Genomic DNA, 24,789 nt, shown 5'->3' on the forward strand with positions numbered 1-24,789 from the left:
CTGGCCTTCAGATGGTCATTAGAGTCATATGACCTGACCCCTGGACATAATGACACTATTACACGCTATACAGATAAAGAACAATACACACATCCAATATAACCATTTGACAGGATCATGACATATTTGTATTTACATGCTATACAGATTTAGTATATATGATCTGATCAGACCATTGGACACAACCATACCACAATCCTTAAGTATCCTACAGGCAGTCCTTGGCTTACAAACACAATAGGGTCTGTAGGTTTGTTCTTAAGTTGAATTTGTATGTAAGTTGGAACAGGTACATTCTTTAAGTGTAATGATTTATGAAGCATAATGGCTTTTTTTATACCCTAGTGGTGCTTGCAATAGTCCCATGTAGTCTCCAGCTTGCTGCTCCTCTAGTAGTTGCCAGATGGCCAATAAAATTCAATTGTCTTTAATGTGGAATTTGCAGCAACCAGTCAGAAGTAATCATTCATGGTCCTGTGGGAAACTATAGATTGATGCTACAAAATGCATACATAGTATTACCCTGATAATCCAAGCACTCTTTTCTAGTGTTGGATAAAGTGGGGAACAGAGGCGGACTGACCATTTGGAAACTCTGGCACTGCCCGAGGGTCTGGGGTCAGTAGGGGGCCCCATAAGATGCCCCTGGTACCTTTTTCATAGGCTTTTTTGAGTTTGGGCAAGGATACAGGGGCCCATGATCCCCTATTGCCTGGGGGCCCCATGAGTTGTCAGTCCGCCCCTGATTATACAGTATTTATATAAAAAGGTTTGCTCAGCGCTGTACATTAAAGGTTAGATCTAATGGGTATCTTGTCCCGGGGTCTGCATAGCTTGGATAGTGAAGCCTAGACTTTGACATCCAATGGTGGCTGGACAGAATGACAATTAAACAACTGCTCCTGTAGCCAGGTTCTTTGGACTGGTTGAGTGTGTCTGGTTGGGAGAAGGCGTTGAAGCCAGATATCCACCTTACCAACCGATCAGCGACTGCTGCCCCTCTCTGCCAATCTCTTCATTGGCTTCCACTAACCCAACGTATAAAATTCAAAATACTAACCACAGCATACAAAGCCATCCACAACACTGCCCTAACCTACATCGCCAACCTCATCCACAGATATCGGCCAAATCGCCTGCTCCGCTCCTCCCAAGACATCTTCCTCTCTAGCTCCCTCATTTCCTCCTCCCACGCTCACCTTCAGGACTTCTCCAGAGCCTCTCCCATCCTGGTAATCCCTACCACACCATGTCAGCCCCCACCCTGTCTGCCTTTAGGCGATCTTTGAAAAATCACTTATTTAGGGAAGCCTACCCCACTTCCACCTAAGTACTGTACTTGAATCAACTCCACCAGATCATCCCCCGCAGCTATCACCTCCCCCTTCCTTTAGATTGTAAGCTCCATGAGCCGGGCCCTCCTATTCCTTCTGTACTGAAATGTATCATAATTATAGTGTCTCCCTTATATTGTAAAGCGCAAACTGTTGGCACTATATAAATCCTGTATAATAATAATAATATAGGCATAAGCATTACTGGACCAATGTAACTGTGTAGAAATATCCAGACCTGGAATAAATCTGTAAGAAAACAACTATAAAATGAAGAAGTCATGTGTTAGCGTGACGCAACTAGTAGGAATAGAGCGTGGTGATGTCATTACGCTTGGACGGCAATCGCCATCTTGGCACTCCTTGTATGTACACCTGACTGTGGGTTACACAGTACATACCTGCTGGGCCTGTGACCCTTGTTTTTATGTGAGTAGACATTTGGCTGTTTTTGAATTTTTTAAATAAATATCTAATTACTACACTATGGAAGTTCTATCTTTGACTTCTTTTTGAGCCATTTGAAGACCCCTTAAAGATGTGTTTGATCGTTTATATGATTTCGGTGGGAGCTGTTCCTGTGTCCACTTAAAGGAGAGATCCATCCAACCAGGGATCATCCGGGACTATTGATTGCTCTTTGACTCCTTGAGGGTCGAATTTTTGAGGTGAGCGCACACACTAGAATGTGATGGATATAATTGGCACCATAAATATGAGCACGCAACAAAAAGTGGGAATATAAAAGTTGAAGAATTGAAAAAAATCTGGATTTTTACATTATATATTTTTTTTATTGCTATAATAATTTATTTTCACTTGTTGGGACTTATTTCTTCACTTTTTGGGACTTTTCTCATTTATTTATATCAATTGATATATGTCATGGTTTTATAATTGGTCACTTTGATTTTATATTTGCTTTGGAACGTATTTCACCTTTAATTAAGATAATAAGGATACACAAGGTTTATTAATATTCTTTCACTTTAATATTATTTATATTATGATTTGACAATGTGGTATTTTAGTATTTACAGCGCTACACCATTTGTTCAAAATATAAAATATGACAGTGGGATGTGGAAAAGATGGCACGACAGGGGCACGCTGGTCATCCTATGCAAAAATGAGAAGAAAAATATATTTAACACCGGCCCTGGCCGAACGCAAATGTGCGGCCTCCCGGTGTATGGGCCTGGTCGTCGAGTGGACACACATTTGCATTCTATTAAAAAAAAACCATATGTGCTGAGAGCGCACTCCAAGCACACATCCGGTACTCACGGAAAGGTCCCGATCTCTTTCGATTGGGACCTTTCCCGATCATGTGACCGCCGTGACACGCCGTTACATGACCCTAAACCCCGCCCAGCCTCCCGGCTTCTAAAACCCTTAAAGGGCTTGGAAGGCGCTGGCGCCAAGGGGTTAAGGGCAAAAAAAAATGCCAAAATATAATGAAACCTTCTCTTATTGGCTTACTTTTGGTCTGTTAAATATACCATTGGAAACATTTAATAAATACCTGTTGATTCTGTCAGAAAGTCATTGATGTCCAATGTCCCATGCATACCTCCTGTGTTATATCAAGCAGTGGTATTAGCCTACCCTGCTCACTTCTGTAGGCAACAGTACACTTCCCTCTATGCTATGGAGATGAAGGAACGTTCTATATATATTTCATGTCCTATGGTGACAATGCTGCTGCTCTATATATACACAACAATGACCCCCGGTTCACATATATTATTATTATTATTATTATACAGTATTTATAAAGTGCCAATAGTTCGCTCAGCGCTGTACATTACAAAGGGGGACAGAACATGTGACAGAACAATACCAATACAATGCAAAACATGAGGGGATCGAGGGCCCTGCTCTTTCGAGCTTACAATCTAGGAGGGAGGGGATGGTGGCACAGGAGGAGATAGCTGTGGGGGATGGGGTGGTAGGAAGAGTGGAGGAGGTCGGCAAGTTAGCAGGGGGTGGGGTAGGCTTCCCTGAAGAGGTGGGTTTTCAGGGTGCGCCTAAAGGAGAGGAGAGTAGGTGATAATCTGATGGGTTGGGGCAGGGAGTTCCAGAGGATGGGTGACACCCTGGAGAAGTCCTGGAGGCGGGCATGGGAGGAGGAGACCAGAGAACTAGAGAGAAGGAGGTCTTGTGAGGAGTGGAGTGTGCGTGTTGGGTGGTACTTGGATATTAGGTCGGTGATGTAGTTCGGGGCAGTATGGTGGACAGCTTTGTACGTCAGTGTTAGGATTTTGAATTTGATCCGTTGCGCAATCGGAAGCCAGTGGAGGGATTGGCAGAGGGGGGTGGCGGAGACGGAGCGGTTGGAAAGGTGAATGAGTCTGGCAGCCGTATTCAGGATCGACTGAAGCGGGGATAGCCAGCGGCGAGGCAGGCCAGTGAGGAGGGAGTTGCAGTAGTCGAGTCGTGATATGATGAGGGAGTGGATGAGCTGTTTAGTGGTTTCTGGGGTTAGGAACGTGCGGATTTTGGCGATTTTGCGGAGGTGGAGTCTGCACGAGTTTGTTAAAGATTGGACTTGGGGCTGGAAGGATAGGTTGGAGTCCAGAATGACACCAAGTACTCTGGCCTGCAGGGCGGGTTTGATGGTGTCATATCTGCGGCCATGCAGGCTGAGTTTTGCACAGGTATGAGAGCCCATTCATTTGAATGGACTCCCGTGCCCGTGACACGCAGGGAAGAAGTCCCTGCACTTCTTTGGAAAACGCAGCCGAGGTTCCCAGTACAGTTGCGTTTCCCAGTGCGGGCGGCGTGCCATTAGAATTAAGGGCACCCGCCCTCTGGTCCGCATTTCTCTGTGCGGGTGGTGCGGCTGCATGTATTTTCATGCGGATCCACAGCGGCACCACCCGCACAAATGTGAACCTTGGGTGAGTGAGCATTGTCACCCTAGGACAGGATATGTGTTAGTGGCAGGATCACCAGGTGAAAATAAAATAGTATAATGCAGTCACCACATCTAAGGACCTTTTTTTTCTTGGGTTTGAATAAACTTTACCGGTTCCTGACAACAGTACATTTACTGAAAGCAGGCAGCACAGGCAAATTGGATCATGTACGTCACCAGCCATGCCACTCCCGTGATTGCTGTGCCCACCAGACACAGTAGATTTCGGGTCTGACTGTGCAATCGCATGATCACTATGTAAACACAACTGTTATGCATGGGTTCCATTCATAACAGCCATGCTTAGCATTGTGATGCTGTAATTGGCCCACAGCTATCACATGGTACCTGAGCCAATCACAGCACCCTGTTCCATGTAATAGCTGTAGGCCAATTACGGCACACAACAGTATTAAAAAATTATAAGATCTAACAAAAACTATGTAGTGTGAAGTTCCGACTGACGGAATCATTTAGGTAGGTCCTCCAACTACATACAAAACAGTGGTCACTGCCCCAGTCTATAACTGGCTTTTGCAGCAAGGAACACATGGACAGGCATCGCATATCAAAAAAAGGGGAAGAAAACACCCAGTTCAACTTGCCTGCCAGCTAGCCAACAACCAAATTAACCTTTGTAACAATGTGCGTTTAAAAACGGGTTTAGTTAGCACACATTTGCAAATACATATGTAAGCCACAGAGCCACATCACAACACCCTGGTAATCTGTGGTCCTAACCAGGGACGGACTAACAACTCATGGGGCCCCCGGGCAATAGGGGATCATGGGACCCCTGTGTCCTTGCCCAAACTCAAAAAAGCCTATGAAAAAGGTACCAGGGGCGTCTCATGGGGCCCCCTACTGACCCCGGGCCCTCGGGCAGTGCCCCAGTTTCCAAATGGTCAGTCCGCCCCTGATCCTAACTCTACAAATTTTGAGAGCCCCCATAGTAGAGGCACATGCATTTAATGGATAGACCAAGGGCAGGTGAACCTGAGGGAGCCCACCCCTCTTAAAGGCACGGGAGTGCACTGGGCACCCAGCCTATAGCACAATGGCAGCCAGGGTATCCAGTGCACCCACTCCCCTACAATACAACAATCCTAAACAGTGGTCACTGCCCCAATCTATAACTGGCTTTTGCAGCAAGAAACATGGACAGGCATCACATATCAAAAAAAGGGGAAGAAAATACCCAGTTCAACTTGCCAACCAGCTAGCCAACAACCAAATTAACCCGTCTAACAATGTGCGTTTATAAACTGGGTATTTTCTTCCCCTTTTTTTGACTTCCAATTACATAGTTGTTGATAAATCAAATGTAATTGTTACATAGTTACATAGTTAGTCTGGCTGAAAAAAGTCCATCCAGTTCTACCACAGAAAAAAAATGATAAAGGAGTTTGTACAGAAAGTGTACAATCAGATTGAACCTTGCACATCTAGCTTTGAAGGCCTTTAGGCAACGAACATTCAAATAAAACAGAAATCCCAGAAAGTTCTGAAAAAATAATTTTATGAACATTCATCTTCATCATGTATACGTCTTTAACTTACAGTGAACATTACGAGACACCAAAAACACACGAGCACTGTACAAAAGAGACAAATATAATTTAAATTCACAAAGACGATGTACAAAAACAAATACAATAAATAATAGTCTATGGCCAGGGTCTCCACACAAGTGTTGGGGCGAGAGGGGGAGTAGGGACAGTGGGAGGGAAGAGAGTCCTTTGAATAGACTTCCTGCAGCTGTTGGATTGGGTGGTGTGTGTTGTAGACTGTTGGACCTGTCCAAAAGTGGGTACTTCTGATGAGCTGGAGGGAGAAGGATAGTGAAGGAAGGGTTGGCAGGGACGGTTTTCAGGGTACATTGGTAAATGGTCTTCTGAGAGTCTTGGGACTTGTGAAGGGCTTGGATGGACTTGGCTGTGGTCAACACTGAAAGATTCTTCTGACGTGGAGTCCTCCCAATTATTGGGGCTTTTCTCCTCCATGTGTTGACATAGCTTCCCCACAACATAGTCTCTTTTCCTCTCACAGATGGTAGAAGTGGAATTCAAAAAGTTAGCTGCCTGGCTCAACCCTTCTTGATACCCACCATTAAACCCAGATGACTTTTTGCCTTCTTCTGGCCCTACAAAGAAAGTAAAAAGTAAATGAACACAGTGGAAGAGATGACGCTATGGTTGTTTCTAAACTACTGAAATTCTTTAGAAATCAACTTTCTTTAAAAATAAATTATAATTGAGTTGAATGTATTACAATAACCCCTTGGCGCCGGGGCCTCTCGGCCCTTTAAGGGTTTCAGAAATCGGGAGGTAGGGGCTGGGTTAAGGGTCATGTGACCACTGTGACATGCCATCATGGCAGTCACATGATCAGGAAAGGTCCCGATCGAAAGAGGAGATCAGGACCTTTCCGTGAGTACCGGACATGTGTGCTGGGAGCACTCAGGGCGCGCACTCTCAGCACATATTTTTTTTTTAATGGAAGGCCCAGACGCCGGGAGGCCGCACATTTGCATTCAGCCGGCTTGAAGAGGTTAAAGGAGGTGTAGGACCAAAGCTGTACTTCTCTTGTGGATCACAGGGGTGCAGTTCGTTCTGCACTCCTGTGACCCGTTTTCAGCTGACAGCGGGCTAATGTCCGCTGTCAGCTGACGTCACTAAGCCGGTCCAGGCTGGGGAAAGATCCTGACTTTAAAGTCGGGATTCACCCCAGAGTCTGGAGCAGCACCTGGCTCAGCCTCCCAATCTGCTGAGAGCCTGAGTCAGCCGCAACCTCCTCCTCCACAGCCCAGCACTCCAGTGAGCGAGGGTGGCAGAGCAGAGAGCGGTGACTCACAGTCATCGCTCTCTGCTCACAAATCAATGGAAAACGCCTGAAAACACATGAAAAGTGCCTCAAAAATGCCTTTGAGAAGCATTTTTGGTGCAGTTTTGAAGTCATATGTCCTTTAAAAATGCTCAGAAAGCGCGGAAAAAGTGCGGTAAAAATGCCTATATGTTTTTGCTGTGTTTTTGCGGTGGATTAGTGTGAAAGTAGCCTTAGAGCCAGCGGGGGACAAATGCAGCATTGGGCAGATGCTGCATCCACCTAGGTTAGTATCTGCTGAGAGCCTGAGCCAGCCGCTCCCTCCTCCTCCACAGCCCAGCGCTCCAGTGAGCGAGGGTGGCAGAGCAGAGAGCGGTGACTCACAGTTACCGCTCTCTGCTCAGAAATCAATGGAAAACACCTGAAAAACAAATGAAAAGCGCCTCAAAAACATCTTTGAGAAGCATTTTTGGTGCAGTTTTGAAGTCATATGTCCTTTAAAAATGCTCAGAAAGCGTGGCAATGTGCTGAGAGCCTGAGCCAGCCGCTCCCTCCCCCTCCACAGCCCAGAGCTCCAGTGAGCGAGGGTGGCAGAGCAGAGAGCGGTGACTCACAGTCACCACTCTCTACTCAGAAATCAATGGAAAACACATGAAAAGTGCCGCAAAAACATCTTTGAGAAGCATTTTTGGTGCAGTTTTGAAGTCATATGTCCTTTAAAAATGCTCAGAAAGCGCGGAAAAAGTGCGGTAAAAACGCCTATATGTTTTTGCTGTGTTTTTGCGGCTGATTAGTGTGAAAGTAGCCTTAGAGCCAGCGGGGGACAAATGCAGCATCGGCCAGATGCTGCATCCACCTAGGTTAGTATAAATGGGAAAAAAAGCCCTACATCTCTTTTAAACAAAGGTTAACATAGTAACATAATATAACATAGTATACAAAAATATTATCAAGAGCAAGCAAATAAAATATTTTGTAGATTTTGGGAGAAATGACAGTCATCAGTTTCTATTTATTTTTGAATTTTGGTTAACTTCGATGGAAAGCATCACTTTATAACTTAAAGCGGAGCTCCACCCAAATGGGGAAGTTCCGCTTTAAGCCTTGGTCCCGTGCTCCCCATTAAGGATTGGCACCTTTGGGGAGAGGGTACCCAAATTTGACAGGTACCCGCTCCCACTTCCACTGTGATCGCCTAGATCGGGTGTCGGCAACCCGCGGCTCCAGAGCCGCATGCGGCTCTTTTTCATCTTTGCTGCGGCTCCGGAGCACACTGCCCACCAGGTGGTCGGCAAGCCGCAGATCGCGAGCCACATGCGGCTCTTCTGTGTGCCGGGCGCCCGCTCCCCTCCCTCCTCAAAAATCCGGCCCGCGGAGCGTGGAACATTGGCTGTCAGGATGTAGGTGGGGCAGCCAGGATGTAGGCGGGGCAGAGTGACGAACTCCTCTCTCAGTCCGCCCTGAAGACCAGAGCGGCGCGGGAACACAGCGAGAGGAACGCGCGGAGCAAAGGTAAGTGAATTGAGACAATATGGGGGATGAATTACTATGTGGGGGATGAATTACTGTGTGGGGGATGAATTACTATGTGGGGGATGAATTACTATGTGGGGAATGAATTACTATGGGGGATGAATTACTATGGGGAATGAATTACTATGTGGGGAATGAATTACTATGTGGGGGATGAATTACTATGGGGGAAGAATTACTATATGGGGGATGAATTACTATGGGGAAGAATTACTATATGGGGGATGAATTACTATATGGGGGATGAATTACTATGGGGGATGAATTACTATGGGGGATGAATTACTATGTGGGGGATGAATTACTATGGGGGATGAATTACTATATGGGGGATGAATTACTATATGGGGGATGAATTACTATGGGGGATGAATTACTATATGGGGGATGAATTACTATGGGGGAAGAATTACTATATGGGGGAAGAATTACTATATGGGGGATGAATTACTATATGGGGGATGAATTACTATATGGGGGATGAATTACTATGGGGGATGAATTACTATGTGGGGGATGAATTACTATGGGGGATGAATTACTATATGGGGGATGAATTACTATGGGGGATGAATTACTATATGGGGGATGAATTACTATGGGGGATGAATTACTATATGGGGGATGTATTTTCAGTTTTAAAAATGTGGCTGTCAAAATAAATTTCAATCGTGGTTTTGGCGAGATTTGGCTCAGTTGAAAAAAAAGGTTGCCCACCACTGACCTAAGGCTATGATTGTGATTATGAAGATACACTGTGGCCCTGATTAACCCTTTGCTTACTGGGCCCTTAAACCCCCTTCATGACCAGAGTGCTTTTTGCAATATATGCAGTGTCGGATTTGTTATAAATGTTGCAATGGTTTTGCGGCTCCCAGTCTTTTTTTTCCCTTCGGAAACGGGTCCAAGTGGCTCTTTATGTCTTAAAGGTTGCAGACCCCTGGCCTAGATGATTGGAAGCAGAAGTTGTCCTCCCCCCCTCCCTCCCCGCAGTATTGTGGGAAACGTTCCAGAAGCAGGGGCGGATTGACCATTTGGAAACTCGGGCACTACCCGAGGGCCCGGGGTCAGTAGAGGCCCCTATGAGATGCCCCTGGTACCTTTTTCATAGGCTTTTTTCAGTTTGGGCAAGGACACAGGGGTCCCATGATCCCCTATTGCCCGGGGGCCCCATGAGTTGTCAGTCCGCCCCTGCCCAGAAGACTACAGGGGCCGTTCACAAAGTACAGCGCTACTCGCGCATGCGCAGTGGGTACCCAGCTGAGAAGCCGCAAGCTGTCACAGCTGGGTGCCCACATTAGAGATGCCAGCGCCAGGGAGAGAAGATGGCCGGTGAAACCAGCGGTGGTGAGGACACTGCTGGACCGAGGGACATGTAAGTGCATTTTAAAAGTCAGCAGCTACAATTTTTTTTTTCTTCAGGTGGAACTCCGATTTAACTATTCAACTATGAATAAAACACAACAGAATTAAATGTGATCGATGGTGACCTGTAGAGTCTCAGGTATAAAGCCTGCCATAGATGGTAGGAATCTTGGCTGGTTCAGCAGGGACTGGCCAACATTCGAATCATCTATGGGCAGGCTGATTGTACCCAAACTGACTTGGGTAGAACCAGCATGTTGGATTTTTAGCATGTGATTATTGTCAGCAGCTACAGCCCAGGGGCGGACTGACCATTTGGAAACTCGGGCACTGCCCGAGGGCCCGGGGTCAGTAGGGGGCCCCATGAGATGCCCCTGGTACCTTTTTCATAGGCTTTTTTGAGTTTGGGGAAGGACACAGGGGCCCCATGATCCCCTATTGCCCGGGGGCCCCATGAGTTGTCAGTCTGCCCCTGCTAGCAATAATCGGTGTGTTCTCCTAGCAGGGGCAGCTCCCTGCACCCCCCACCAACAGAAAAACATGGGAATTGTCCATCAACACTGATAGTGTTTATGGGAGAATCAATTGATTTTCTTCCCTGCAACCCCAAATTGCATCATCTATGATCTATGTCCAATTTCCACCAGACTGGGAGACAATTTCATGTCATTAGTCACTAGAAGTCACTTCCGATTAACTCATCTCAAGCACAAAGATTTCTAACCCCCGCTTCACATCTATGCGGCTGTGCGGGCCATTATTTGCATGGGCACAAGAGCCCATTCATTTGAATGGACTCCCGCAGGGGTGGACTGACAACCCATGGGGCCCCTGGGCAATAGGGGATCATGGGGCCCCTGTGTCCTTGCCCACACTCAAAAAGCCTATGTAAAAGGTACCAGGGGCATCTCATGGGGCCCCCTACTGACCCCGGGCCTTTGGGCAGTGCCCGAGTTTCCAAATGGTCAGTCCGCCCCTGGACTCCCGTGCCCCATGACATGCAGGGAAGAAGTCCCTGCATTTCTTTGGAATACGCAGCCCGCACGAGAACCTCAGTTCCCAATACGGTTGCGTTTTGCAGTACGGGCGGCGTGCCATTAGAACTACAGTAATGGCACCCACCCGCGGGTCCGCATTCCTCTGTGCGGGTGGTGCGGTTGCACGGATTCTCACGCGAATCCACAGTGGCACCACCCGCACAGATGTGAACCTAGGGCAATTCCTCCTGCACACGGGGTGTTTTTACAGCGGCTGTTTTTGGCTTTTGGCATTTTTTCCTACAGCCAGTAAACCCCCCAGCATGTTATCTCATGTGTCCAGGATCAATGTTTTTTGGCAGGGGCGTTTTTTGGCTGGAAAAAAAACAGAACTGGTGGGTTTCTAGAGGAGTTTTTTTTTAGCCGTAGAAGTGCTCTAAGGCTACGTTCACACTTGACTTTATTTCTATTATTTCTAAACGCCCCTATGCGCATTTTTGAGGAGTTTGCAAAGCGTTAAAACCGCACCACAAACGCCTGTAATGAAGTTTAGTGGTATTAACGCTCTGCAAACGCCTCGCAAACGCCTACTAGGCAATTGAGGAGCGGCACCATAGACTTGAATGGGAGGCTTCAACTCCTTCTGACTGGACATGAGGCATCAGTTTTGCCGCGACGCTAACTCTTCAGTGTGAACAGCACTGTGTGCCGCCATGTGCAGAATTTTCATAGGCATTTGAGAAGCATTAAAAACGCTTCCCAAATGCCTGTCTGATGCCTGCTGACAACGCTACTGTGAACGTAGCCTAACACTGATAAATGCGACAAAACACGGTAAACTGCAGCAAACCAGCATTTCTTTTTAGCCAAAATTTCATTTATTTATTCTTTGTGGAAAAACTGCAAAAAATGCAACGTGCGAAAATGCAGCTAAACGCTAATGCTAAACCGCTAAAAAATGCGAAAACGAGATTTTAACCACCTCCTGCCCGCCATATAGTCCAATGACGGACTCAAGGCGGTTCTCTCATTCTGGGATATGACGTCCTTCCATTGTCACCGCGCATGCGCGGCTCCGGGAGCGCGCAACACGGCGATCGGCAGTGCGCTCTGTCCCTCGGACACAGTTGATCACAAATCCACAGAAAGAGCCGAAGATGTCGGCTCGGTCATGTGATCAGCTGTGTCTAATCACAGCTGATCGCATGTAAACAGCGAAAAGCCAGTTATCAGCATTTCTCTCCTCACGAGCTGTCATGCTGACAGAGGAGAGGAGAGCCGGTAATCGGCATTCCTCGGAGGGGACATCTACACAGATCATCAGTGTAGCCCCAGCAGTGCCACCTGTCAGTGTCCATCAATGCACATCAATGCCACATATCAGTGCCCATCTGTGCTGCCTTTAGTGTTACCTATCAGTGCTAGTCAGTGCCACCTATCAGTGCTGCCAATCAGTGCCATCTATCAGTGCCAGTCAGTGCCGCCTATCAGTGCCAGTCAGTGCCGCCTATCAGTGTGCATCAGTGCCGCCTATCAGTGCCCGTCAGTGCCGCCTATCAGTGCCATATATCAGTGCTGCCTTTCAGTGCCCATCAGTGATGCCTGTCAATGCCCATCAGTGCCACCTACCATTGCCTCCTCAGTGCCCATCAGTGCCACCTATCAGTGTCCATCAGTGCAGCCTCATTAGCGCACATCAGTGAAGGAGAAAAATCACTTATTTACAAAATTTTATAACAAAAACTAAGAAAAAAGTTTTTTATCAAACTTTTCAGTGGTTTTTGGTTTGTTTAAGAAAAAATAAAAAAGGTGATTAAATAGCACCAAAATAAAGCTCTATCTGTCACAAAAAAATGACAAAAATTGGGTACAGTGTTGCATGACCGCGCAATTGTCATTCAAAGTGCGACAGCGCAGAAAGCTGGAAATTGGCCTGGGCAGGAAGGGGGTATAAGTGCTCTGTAGGCGAGGGGTTAAGTAGCTAATGCTACTGGCATTTTTAAAACACCCCATGTGCATGAGGACTCAGGGCCAGTTCACACGACATGCGTTTCAGTTGTTTTTTTCCTGCATCCAAAACACACAGAAAGTAGGTTATATGGCGGTCAATGTCATAGTTCACATTGGTGCTTGCAGTTCCAGGCTGCATTTTTTCTGCACAGAACTGTACTGGAACGTGGTAAAACGCATCATAAAGTGCACCAAAATGCACTGAAACACACCAATAACACACATGTCCCTATTTAAATTGAAGAAAAAGAAAGGGGAAAAATTAACTGGAACGTGTCAAAAACGCACTGGAACGTGGCAAAAACACGCATGCAAAAACACTTCCGGAATGCATCTGGACTGCGTTTCTATGGAGTGAACTGGCCTTTAAACTAAAAGTGGAACTTTAGGTACTACTCAGGGGCGGACTGACAACTCATGGGGCCCCCGGGCAATAGGGGATCATGGGGCCCCTGTGTCCTTGCCCACACTCAAAGCACACCAAAAAAAGCCTATAAAAGGTACCAGGGGCCTCTCATGGGGCCCCCTACTGACCCTGGGCCCTCGGGCAGTGCCCGAATGGTCAGTCCGCCCATGGTACTACTTAAAACAGGGAAAACAGGCCGGAGTTTTAATGCAGAAGAGCTATGCTCTGTCTCTTGGGCATTACCATGACCTACTTGCCTGACCACCCCTGTGGAGCGTACTGTAGAACTTCATCAATGAACTCCCATGTATTCAGGGTTTCTCAACTAGGGTTTCTCTGGAGGTTCCTAGGGGTTCCTTGAACAATGAACAAGTTTTGCCTCTCAAATACGTTTCCACTGACACCAGTGATGTTTTCAGCTATCTCTAAGGGGGTAATTCTTCCCAGTGACCAATAGGGTAAGGAGCGTTCTCCCCACCGACAAGTTATAGGGGTTCCCTGAGACCAGAACGTTACTTCAAGGGTTCCTCTTCAAAGGATGCTGTAGAACTTCATCAACAGACCTCCCATGCATGATTAGGAGTGACATCACCACTGCTCAGCCACTGAACATGGCAGGTGTTTGATACCCGGAAGCTGGTCACTGGTGGAGAGCTCCAGGCAGGGGCGGACTGACAACTCATGGGGCCCCCGGGGAATAGGGGATCATGGGGCCCCTGTGTCCTTGCCCAAACTCAAAAAAGCCTATGAAAAATGTACCAGGGGCATCTCATGGGGCCACCTACTGACCCCGCGCCCTCGGGCAGTGCCCGAGTTTCAAAATGGTCAGTCTGCCCCTGGCTCCAGGACAACGCTTTGTTCAGCTTTAATGAATTATTACTCTTTCCCTGGATGCAGGTACTAGACGTAATATGCCAAGGCCTGTGACCACCACAAATGGTTACCATAATTATTTTTAATTCATATTATTAGAGCATTTAAAGTGGTGCAAAAGGCAGGACATTTTTTACCTTAATACATTGCCTGCAAAAAAAAAAGTAAAAAATATCTCTGTATTTGTATTGCCTCATCACCTCCCTTTATACTTACCTGAGTCCTTTCTCGATTCCTCGCTGTGCCCATCTGCAGTGCCTCTCTCCTTGGCTCCTGCTGCTGCCAATCAAATCCTGTGAGCAGAGAGTGGGGGTGGGGCTGCCCTCATGGAAGAAAAATATATTTGAAACATATTTTAAAAATATTCTTCCCAAATATATTGCCATATATTTGAAATGCTACAATTTTCATATTCAATATATTTCAAAATATTTCAATAAATATATATATATATATTTTGAAATATATTGAATATATTTCAAAATATTTATATATATATATATATATACACACACATATATATATATATATATATATATATATAAAAATAATATATATATATACTGAATTTTGAAATGTGTTTTTTATTACAAAATATATGAAAAATATTTTTAAAAATACATTTCAAATATACTGTATGTCTTTAAAAATACAAAATCTACATTTTTGGAATGCATTTACAAATATATGTAATAAATATATGTTAAAATGACTTTTTTATATGTAAAAAAAAAAAATCTGAAGAATATATTTAAAAAAATAACAAAAAATATATGTTAAAATGACTTTTTTTATGTGTTAAATATATATTTTTTCAAATATATTCTTCAGATTTCTTTTTAACATATAAAAAAAGTAATTTTAACATATATCTTTACATATATTTGTAAATGCATTCCAAAAATGTAGATTTGTATTTTTCAAGACATACAGTATATTTAAAATGTATTTTTAAAAATATTTTTCATATATTTTGTAATAAAAACGCATTTCAACATGCAGTATATATATATATATATATATATATATACATGGAAATATATTGAATATGGCCAAATTGTAGCATTTCAAATATATGGCAATATATTTGGTAAGAATATTTTGAAAATATACTTCAAATATATTTTTCTTCTATATCGGTGAGCCATGCTGTGTGTGGAGCAGGGGCGGACTGACCATTTGGAAACTCGGGTACTGCCCGAGGGCCCGGGGTCAGTAGGGGGCCCCATGAGATGCCCCTGGTACCTTTTTCATAGGCTTTTTTGAGTTTGGGCAAGGACACAGGGGCCCCATGATCCCCTATTGCCCGGGGGCCCCATGAGTTGTCAGTCCGCCCCTGATTTCAACACATACTGCTCTCTCTGCTTCTACTCTCTCTATTCCTCACAAAATGTCTGAAATAGTTAATTATTTACTGTTTTTCAGGGCATTCTGGGCATTTGGTAAGGTCCCCTGAGGTTATCTTTTAAAAAAACGTATAAATGCAAACGCTCATAAACAGATGTTTTTTAACCTACGTTTTCCAGCAGTCAGTTTCCATCGTTCAGAAGAGTTTCCCAAACACCCCGTGTACATGGAGCCCTTAGAAATATGTACTGGTGGTTTACACATGACCATATGTACTACTAGGACTTGTATGTAACTGTCCTCCTCTGTGCTGTGCTATTTTTAAGAGCAAAACCGACTCTGGTGGGACTCGAACCCACAACCTTTGAATTGCTTCAGCTGCTAGAAGTCCAATGCGCTATCCATTGCGCCACAGAGCCTATGGGAATGCATTTGGCGTGAAGGATAAAATGGTAGAACGTGCCGCATTATACTCATGATGGGATCCATAGTGAATACAACCAAAAAAGACCGGTCTTCTCAACCAGGGGCGGACTGACCATTTGGAAACTCGGGCACTGCCCGAGGGCCCGGGGTCAGTAGGGGCCCCATGAGATCCCCCTGGTACCTTTTTCATAGGCTTTTTTAAGTTTGAGCAAGGACACAGGGGCCCCATGATCCCCTATTGCCTGGGGGCCCCGTGAGTTGTCAGTCCGCCCCTGGTGTGGAGCGAGCCTACAGGTGCGCCCACAGGAAAAGGTTTCCTACGGGGGGAACATAGAGAAGAAGAGGATCCTAGACAGCCGGTGTGGGACCCCAGAACAGGAGATTCAGGGCTGTTCTGTGCAAAAACGATTGCACAGAGCAGGTTAGTATAATATGTGTTTTTAGAACAAAAGTAAGCTATACAACCATTTAAAATCTTTGTTATGTTTTTAATCTGACTTTTCTTTTTATTTATATAAAATCTTAATTTTATAAAGAAACATTTCATGCAGGTGCACTCAAGGCACTGTTTTATCAGAGCATTCTCAATGTTCTAAAGGGAATGCTCAGCACTAGCTGCCTCCTCTGTAAGATGGGTTTCTGTTTGCATAAATCTCTCACCTGAATTATGACAGAGCTTCAGAAATTGCACTGTCTTCTTCAAAATATCCGCTTTTTCAGCTTTAGGATTTTTTAAAGACTGAGAAAGAAAATAAAACATCAGCAAACCTGGAACAGAATAAAACAATACAAAGAAGCAAAAACAATAGAAAATAATAATACAATTTAAAATTAAAATTGCCCAAATAATTAAAAATCACATTCCAAAATGAATAGCTATATATTTTAGAATATGAAAAATATAAATGACGTGCTGTAATATTTTTATTTAGATTTAAAAAATAGTCATTATTATTAATATTAATATTAATAATAATAATAATAGTTTAATATTCACTTTTTTCTTGTATGTTTTAGATTAACAGTCATGCTACCCTGTCCCTGTGTGTAAACTGAACAGTTTGGTTCAGCTTTAGAAAGTATTAACTACCAGAAAAAAAAAAAATTCTCATACGTACAAACACGTACGGTCTCCAAACTCTTGCTGACCTCATATGGCGATCATAATTTCAGTAAATGGGATAAATGAAATAATTTTATTTCTTCATATTTGATATAATTATAATAATACAGTAAAGGGACAATATACTAAACTAAAATATACCGTCTGATATGAAAAAATGAAACTCAAAATGAAACTGAATAATGCATATAATACGAGTAACATTTAGGCTCCATGCACGCTGGCCCAAAAATCGCAGATCTGTGTTTTGCCTGTAGAAGCAGTTCAGTGTTATCCTATGTGTCCATGAGGCAGGAAAAAAAAAACCCTTCTGGTTTGCATTTTTGATTGGAGCTTTCTGGCAGAACATATCAGCATTTTTTTTCCATCAAGGGAACTGGCATTTTTTTTAAGCCCAGTGTGCATGGAATTAAAACTTTATACAAAGCCAAAACAAAGACATCAGCCTGCAGACCCCCTACCCACCTCCGAACACCACCCCTAGTTCTACCCCCTGCCCACCTCCAAACACCATCCCTAGTTCTACTCACTACCCACCACCGAACACCATCCCTAGTTCAACCCCCTACCCACCTCCGAACACCATCCCTAGTTCTACCCCCTACCCACCTCCAAACACCATCCCTAGTTCTACCCACTACCCACCTCCGAACACCAACCCTAGTTCTACCCCCTACCCACCTTCGAAAACCATCCCTAGTTCTACCCCCTACCCACCTCCGAACACCATCCCTAGTTCTAGCCCCTACCCACCTCCGAACACCATCCCTTGGTTCTACCCCCTACTCACCTCTGAACACCATCCCTTGGTTCTACCCTCTACTCACCTCTGAACACCATCCCTAGTTCTACCCCCTACCCACCTCCGAACGCCATCCCTTGGTTCTACCCCCTACCCACCTTTGAAAACCATCTTGAGTTCTATCCCCTACCCACCTCCAAACACCATCCCTAGTTCTACCCCCTACCCACCTCCAAACACCATCCCTTGCTTCTACCCCCTATCCACCTCCGAACACCATCCCTCGTTCTACCCCCTACCCACCTCCGAACACCATCCCTAGTTCTACTCCCTACCCACCTCCAAACACCATCCCTTGGTTCTATCCCCTACCCACCTCCGAACACCATCCCTAGTTCTACCCCCTACCCACCTTCGAACACCATCCCTAGTTCTACCCCCTACCCACCTCCGAACACCATCCCTTGGTTCTATCCCCTACCCACCTCCAAACACCATCCCTTGGTTCTATCCCCTACCCACCTTCGAAAACCATCTTGAGTTCAACCCCCTACCCAACTCCGAACACCATCCCTAGTTCTACCCCCTACCCACCTCCAAACACCATCCCTTGGTTCTACCCCCTACCCACCTCCGAACACCATCCGTTGGTTCTACCTTCTACCCACCTCTGAACACCATCCCTTGGTTCCACCCCCTATCCACCTCCGAGCACCATCCCTTGGTTCCACCCACTACCCACCTCAGAACACCATCCCTTGGTTTTACCCCCTACCCACCTCAGAACACAATCCCTAGATCTGCCTCCTATGCACCTCCAAACACCATCCCTTCATTCTACCCCCTACCCACCTTCGAAAAGCATCTTGAGTTATAGCCCCTACCCAACTACGAACACCATCCCTAGTTCTACCTCCCACCCACCTCCGAACACCATCCCTTGGATCTACCCCTTACCCACCTCCGAACACCATCCCTTGGTTCTACTCTCTACCCACCTCTGAACACCATCCTTTGGTTCCACCCCCTACCAACCTCCGAGCACCATCCCTTGGTTCCACCCACTACCCACCTCGGAATGCCATCCCTTGGTTTTACCCCCTACCCACCTCAGAACACAATACCTAGTTCTGCCCCCTACGCACCTCCATACACCATCCCTTTATTCTACCCCCTACCCACCTCCGAACACCATCCCTTGCTTCCACCCCCTACCCACCTCCGAAAGCCATCCCTTGGTTCTACCCCCTACCGGCCTCCGAACACCCTCCCTAGTTCTACCCCTACCCACCTCCGAACACCATCCCTAGTTCTACCCCCTACCCACCTCCGAACACCATCCCTTGGTTCTATCCCCTACCCACCTCCAAACTTCATCCCTTGGTTCTACCCCCTATCCACCTTCGAAAGCCTTCTTGAGTTCTACCCCCTACCAAACTCCCAACACCATCCCTAGTTCTACCCCCACCCACCTCCAAACACCATCCCTTGGTTCTACCCCCTACCCACCTTTGAAAAGCATCTGGAGTTCTACCCCCTACCCAACTACAAACACCATCCCTAGTTCTACCCCCTACCCACCTCCGAACACCATCCCTTGAATCTACCTCCTACCCACCTCCGAACATCATTCCTTGGTTCCACCCCCTACCCACCTCTGAAAACCATCCCTTGGTTCCACCCCCTACCCACCTCCGAATGCCATCCCTTGGTTTTACCCCTACCCACCTCCAAACACCATCACTAGTTCTACCTCCTTCCCACCTCCGAACACCATCCCTTTGTTCTACCCCCTACCCACCTCCAAACACCATCCCTTGGTTCTACCCCCTACCCACCTCCGAAAACCATCCCTAGTTCTACCCCCTACCCACCTCTGAAAACCATCCCTAGTTCTACCCCCTACCCACCTCCGAAAAACCATCCCTAGTTCTACCTCCTACCCACTTCCGAACACCATCCCTAGTTCTGCCCCCTACCCACCTCTGAACACCATCCCTAGTTATACCCTCTACCCACCTCCAAACACCATCCTTTTGTTCTACCCTCTACCCACCTCCGAACACCATCCCTTGGATCTACCTCCTACCCACCTCCGAACATCACCCTTTGGTTCCACCCCCTACCCACCTCTGAAAACCATCCCTTGGTTCCACCCACTACCCACCTCCGAATGCCATCCCTTGGTTTTACCCCCTACCCACCTCCAAACACCATCACTAGTTCTACCTCCTTCCCACCTCCGAACACCATCCCTTCGTTCTACCCCCTATCCACCTCCAAACACCATCCCTTGGTTCTACCCCCTACCCACCTCCGAAAACCATCCCTAGTTCTACCCCCTACCCACCTCCGAAAAACCATCCCTAGTTCTACCTCCTACCCACTTCCGAACACCATCCCTAGTTCTGCCCCCTACCCACCTCCGAACACCATCCCTAGTTCTACCCTCTACCCACCTCCAAACACCATCCTTTGTTTCTACCCTCTACCCACCTCTGAACACCATCCCTTGGTTCCACCCCCTACCCACCTCCGAACACCATCCCTTGGTTCCACCCCCTACCCACCTCCGAACGCCATCCCTTGGTTTTACCCCCTACCCACCTCCGAACACAATCCCTAGTTCTACCCCCTTCCCACCTCCAAACTCCATCCCTTCATTCTACCCCCTACCCACCTCCGAACACCATCCCTTGGTTCAACCCCCTACCCACCTACGAGCACATCCCTTGGTTCCACCCCGTACCCACCTCCGAACACCATCCCTTGGTTCCACCCCTACACACCTCCGAACACCATCCCTTAGTTCTACCTCCTACCCACCTTTGAACACCATCCCTTGGTTCCACCCCCTACCCATCTACGAAAACATCTTTTGGTTCCACCCCCTACCCACCTCCGAACACCATCCCTTGGTTCCACCCCCTACCCACCTCCGAACGCCATCCCTTGGTTTTACCCCCTACCCACCTCCGAACACAATCCCTAGTTCTACCCCCTTCCCACCTCCAAACTCCATCCCTTCATTCTACCCCCTACCCACCTCCGAACACCATCCCTTGGTTCAACCCCCTACCCACCTCCGAACACCATCCCTTGGTTCCACCCCTACACACCTCCGAACACCATCCCTTAGTTCTACCTCCTACCCACCTTTGAACACCATCCCTTGGTTCTACCCCCTACCCATCTCCGAACACCATCCCTAGTTCTACCCCCTACCAACCTTCGAACACCATCCCTTGGTTCCACCCCCTACCCATCTACGAAAACATCTTTTGGTTCCACCCCCTACCCACCTCCGAATGCCATCCCTTGGTTCTACCCCCTACCCACCTCCGAAAACCATTCTTAGTTCTACCCCCTACAAACACATCCCTTTGTTCCACCCCCTACCCACCTCCAAACACCATCCCTTGGTTCTACCCCCTACCCACCTCCGAACACCTTCCCTATTTCTACCCCTTACCCACCTCTGAAAACCATCCCTAGTTCTACCACTCTATATTATCATTTTTTTTCCATCAACGGAACTGGCATTTTTTTAAGCCCAGTGTGCATGGAACCTTAAAATGAAAGCTTTATACAAAGCCAAAATGAAGACATCAGCTTGTAGACCCCCTACCCACCTTCGAACACCATCCCTTAGTTCTACCTCCTACCCACCTTTGAACACCATCCCTTGGTTCTACCCCCTACCCATCTCCGAACACCATCCCTAGTTCTACCCCCTACCAACCTTCGAACACCATCCCTTGGTTCCACCCCCTACCCATCTACGAAAACATATTTTGGTTCCACCCCCTACCCACCTCCGAATGCCATCCCTTAGTTCTACCCCCTACAAACACATCCCTTTGTTCCACCCCCTACCCACCTCCAAACACCATCCCTTGGTTCTACCCCCTACCCACCTCCGAACACCTTCCCTATTTCTACCCCCTACCCACCTCTGAAAACCATCCCTAGTTCTACCACTCTATATTATCATTTTTTTTCCATCAACGGAACTGGCATTTTTTTAAGCCCAGTGTGCATGGAACCTTAAAATGAAAGCTTTATACAAAGCCAAAATGAAGACATCAGCTTGTAGACCCCCTACCCACCTTCGAACACCATCCCTTGGTTCTACCTCCTACCCACCTCTAAACACCATCCCTAGTTCTATCCCCTACCCACCTCCAAACACCATCCCTAGTTCTACTCCCTACCCACCTCCAAACACCATCTTTTGCTTCTACCCTCTACCCACCTCCAAACACCATCCCTTGGTTCCACCTCCTACCCACCTACGAGCACATCCCTTGGTTCCACCCCGTACCCACCTCCGAACACCATCCCTTGGTTCCACCCCTACACACCTCCGAACGCCATCCCTTGGTTCTACCCCCTACCCAACTCTGAACACCATCCCTTGGTTCTACCCCCTACCCATCTCCGATCACCATCCCTAGTTCTACCCCCTACCAACCTCCGAAAACCATCCCTTGGTTCCACCCCCTACCCACCTACGAAAACATCTTTTGGTTCCACCCCCTACCCACCTACGAACGCCATCCCTTGGTTCTACCCTCTACCCACCTGCGAACACCTTCCCTATTTCTACTCCCTACCCACCTCTGAAAACCATCCCTAGTTCTACCACTCTAAATCAGCATTTTTTTTCCATCAAGGGAACTGGCATTTTTTTAAGCCCAGTGTGCATGGAAACCTAAAATGAAAACTTTACACAAAGCCAAAATGAAGACATCAGCCTGTAGACCCCCTACCCACCTTCGAACACCATCCCTTGGTTCTACCTCCTACCCACCTCCAAACAACATCCCTAGTTCTACCCCCTACCCAGCTCCGAACACCATCCCTAGTTCTACCCCCTACCCACCTCCAAACACCATCCTTTGGTTCTACCCTCTACCCACCTCCAAACACCATCCCTTGGTTCCACCTCCTACCCACCTAGGAACACATTTATTGGTTCCACCCCCTACCCACCTCCGAACGCCATCCCTTGGTTCTACCCCCTATCCACCTCCGAACACCATCCCTTGGTTCTACCCTCTACCCACCTCCGAACGCCACCCCTTGGTTCTACCCCCCATTCACCTCTGAACACCATCCCTTGGTTCCACCACCAACCCACCTATAAACACATCCCTTGGTTCCACCCCCTACCTACCTCCGAACACCATCCCTTGGTTCTACCCCCTACCCACCTCCAAACGCCATCCCTAGTTCTACCCCCTACCCACCTCCAAACACCATCCCTTGGTTCTACCCCCTACCCATCTCTGAACACCATCCCTAGTTCCACCCCCTACCCACCTCCAAACACCATCCCTAGTTCTACCCCTACCCATCTCCGAACACCATCCCTAGTTCTACCCCCTACCCACCTCCGAACACCATCCCTAGTTCTACCCCCTACCCACCTCCAAAAACCATCCCTTGGTTCTACCCCCTACCCACCTCCAAACACCAACCCTTAGTTCTACCTCCTACCCACCTCTGAAAACCATCCCTAGTTTTACTGCTCTATACCAGCATTTTTTTTTCCATCAAGGGAACTGGCATTTTTTTAAGCCCAGTGTGCATGGAACGTTAAAATGAAAACTTTATACAAATCCAAAATTAAGACATCAACCTGTTTTGGCTAAGCACTTCACTAACATTCACAGGTCTGTTCACACCATTGTATTACTCAACATGTACTTGCTAATTGCATTAGGAAATGAGACAGCTTGCCTCCTATCCAATGACTATTCACCTCTGTCCCTGTAGAGCTCTGTTGACTTCTCCTTTGAAGTCAGACCCACATATCTCCTACTTTCACTAAAAGACCTTCAGAAAACTGAACACCAGACAAGATTACACTGGATAAGGTGCAGCTTACAGAGCCAAAAAACTTAAGTAGCAAGTTAAGTTCCAACCTCATCATGAGTAGCCTCCAACAGAAGTGTCCTTAGATTTTCAAGACTCTGGTTTATTCTGTCCCTTCTGCGTTTCTCTATTACAGGCTTCATGAGCTACCGAGAGAGACAGAGAAAGAGAAATAGAATGTACAAAGAATTTAGAATAGTGATGAACATTCTGGACACAAATTAAAAATGTCAAAACAAGGAAAAAGTATTGAGAAGAATGAAGAGCAGTGTATAGGTAACAGAAAGGATTTTCATACCTTAGCACATATACTCAACATTGTCTTTGCTAAATGTTTTCACAAGCAAAAAAATTGGAAGAATTTTTGAGAAAAGTAAGACAATTTAGGTATTTACAACAATTTAAGTATACAACAACAAATAGAAAAAGTGATAGCCTGATGGACAGTTAGTTTGAAATGGTCAACTTTAGTCTTTAGCCTCCTTTAGTATCATACTACATAGAAACCAAAAAAGTTGAGAAGATGAACTTTAAGTATAAATAGGAAACTAAAATTGGAAAAATATTATATTCTAAAGTAAATTTAGGGTTATACCAAGAAAAAGAATGGAAGCAATTGAGAAAAAGTTATATTCTAAGGAAACTTTAAGAGTATAAACGTCAACCAAGAAAAAGCATCAAACCAACTGGGAAAAAGATATGTTCTAAGAAAAATGTAAAAGTCAACTGAGAAAAAGAATGGAAGCAAGTGAGAAATAGTTATATATTTAAAAAATTTGGGAGTATAAAAGTCACCCAAGGAAAAGAATAGAAGCAACTGTGAAAAAGTTATATTCTAAAATAAATTTAGGATTATAAAAGTCAACCAAGAAATAGGATGGAAGCAATTGGGAAAAAGTTATATTAAAAAAATAGAGGCATATAATTCATCTGAGAAAACAGAATGGAAGCTAAGAAATTAAAAAGCAAAAAGAAAGAAAGAAAGATAAAATAAAGAACACACAGTAAGTAGGAAATGTGATAAAATGGG

The 24,789-nt window shown here is 46.1% G+C and overlaps 1 protein-coding gene and 1 non-coding gene across 2 annotated transcripts; both read right to left on the bottom strand.

Moving 5' to 3' along the window:
- Positions 1 to 5,888: 5,888 nt before the first annotated feature.
- LOC149436457 (uncharacterized) lies at positions 5,889 to 23,905 on the bottom strand. The gene is made up of 3 exons (XM_089661599.1): positions 23,810 to 23,905; positions 16,675 to 16,753; positions 5,889 to 6,397 (listed from the first exon to the last, which is right to left on the bottom strand). The coding sequence occupies exons 1-3, from the start codon at positions 23,900 to 23,902 to the stop codon at positions 5,922 to 5,924; spliced, it is 648 nt and encodes a 215-aa protein (XP_089517725.1). The 5' UTR covers positions 23,903 to 23,905; the 3' UTR covers positions 5,889 to 5,921.
- On the bottom strand, positions 15,923 to 16,007 carry TRNAR-UCU (transfer RNA arginine (anticodon UCU)). Its single transcript is given in 2 exon segments — positions 15,923 to 15,958; positions 15,971 to 16,007. It is a non-coding gene; the product is annotated as a tRNA-Arg (tRNA).
- Positions 23,906 to 24,789: the final 884 nt, after the last annotated feature.

Source organism: Staurois parvus, unplaced genomic scaffold (assembly GCF_062004578.1).
Source record: "Staurois parvus isolate SC_StPar_1 unplaced genomic scaffold, SC_StPar_1.0 ptg001352l, whole genome shotgun sequence".
Lineage (NCBI taxonomy): Eukaryota > Metazoa > Chordata > Amphibia > Anura > Ranidae > Staurois > Staurois parvus.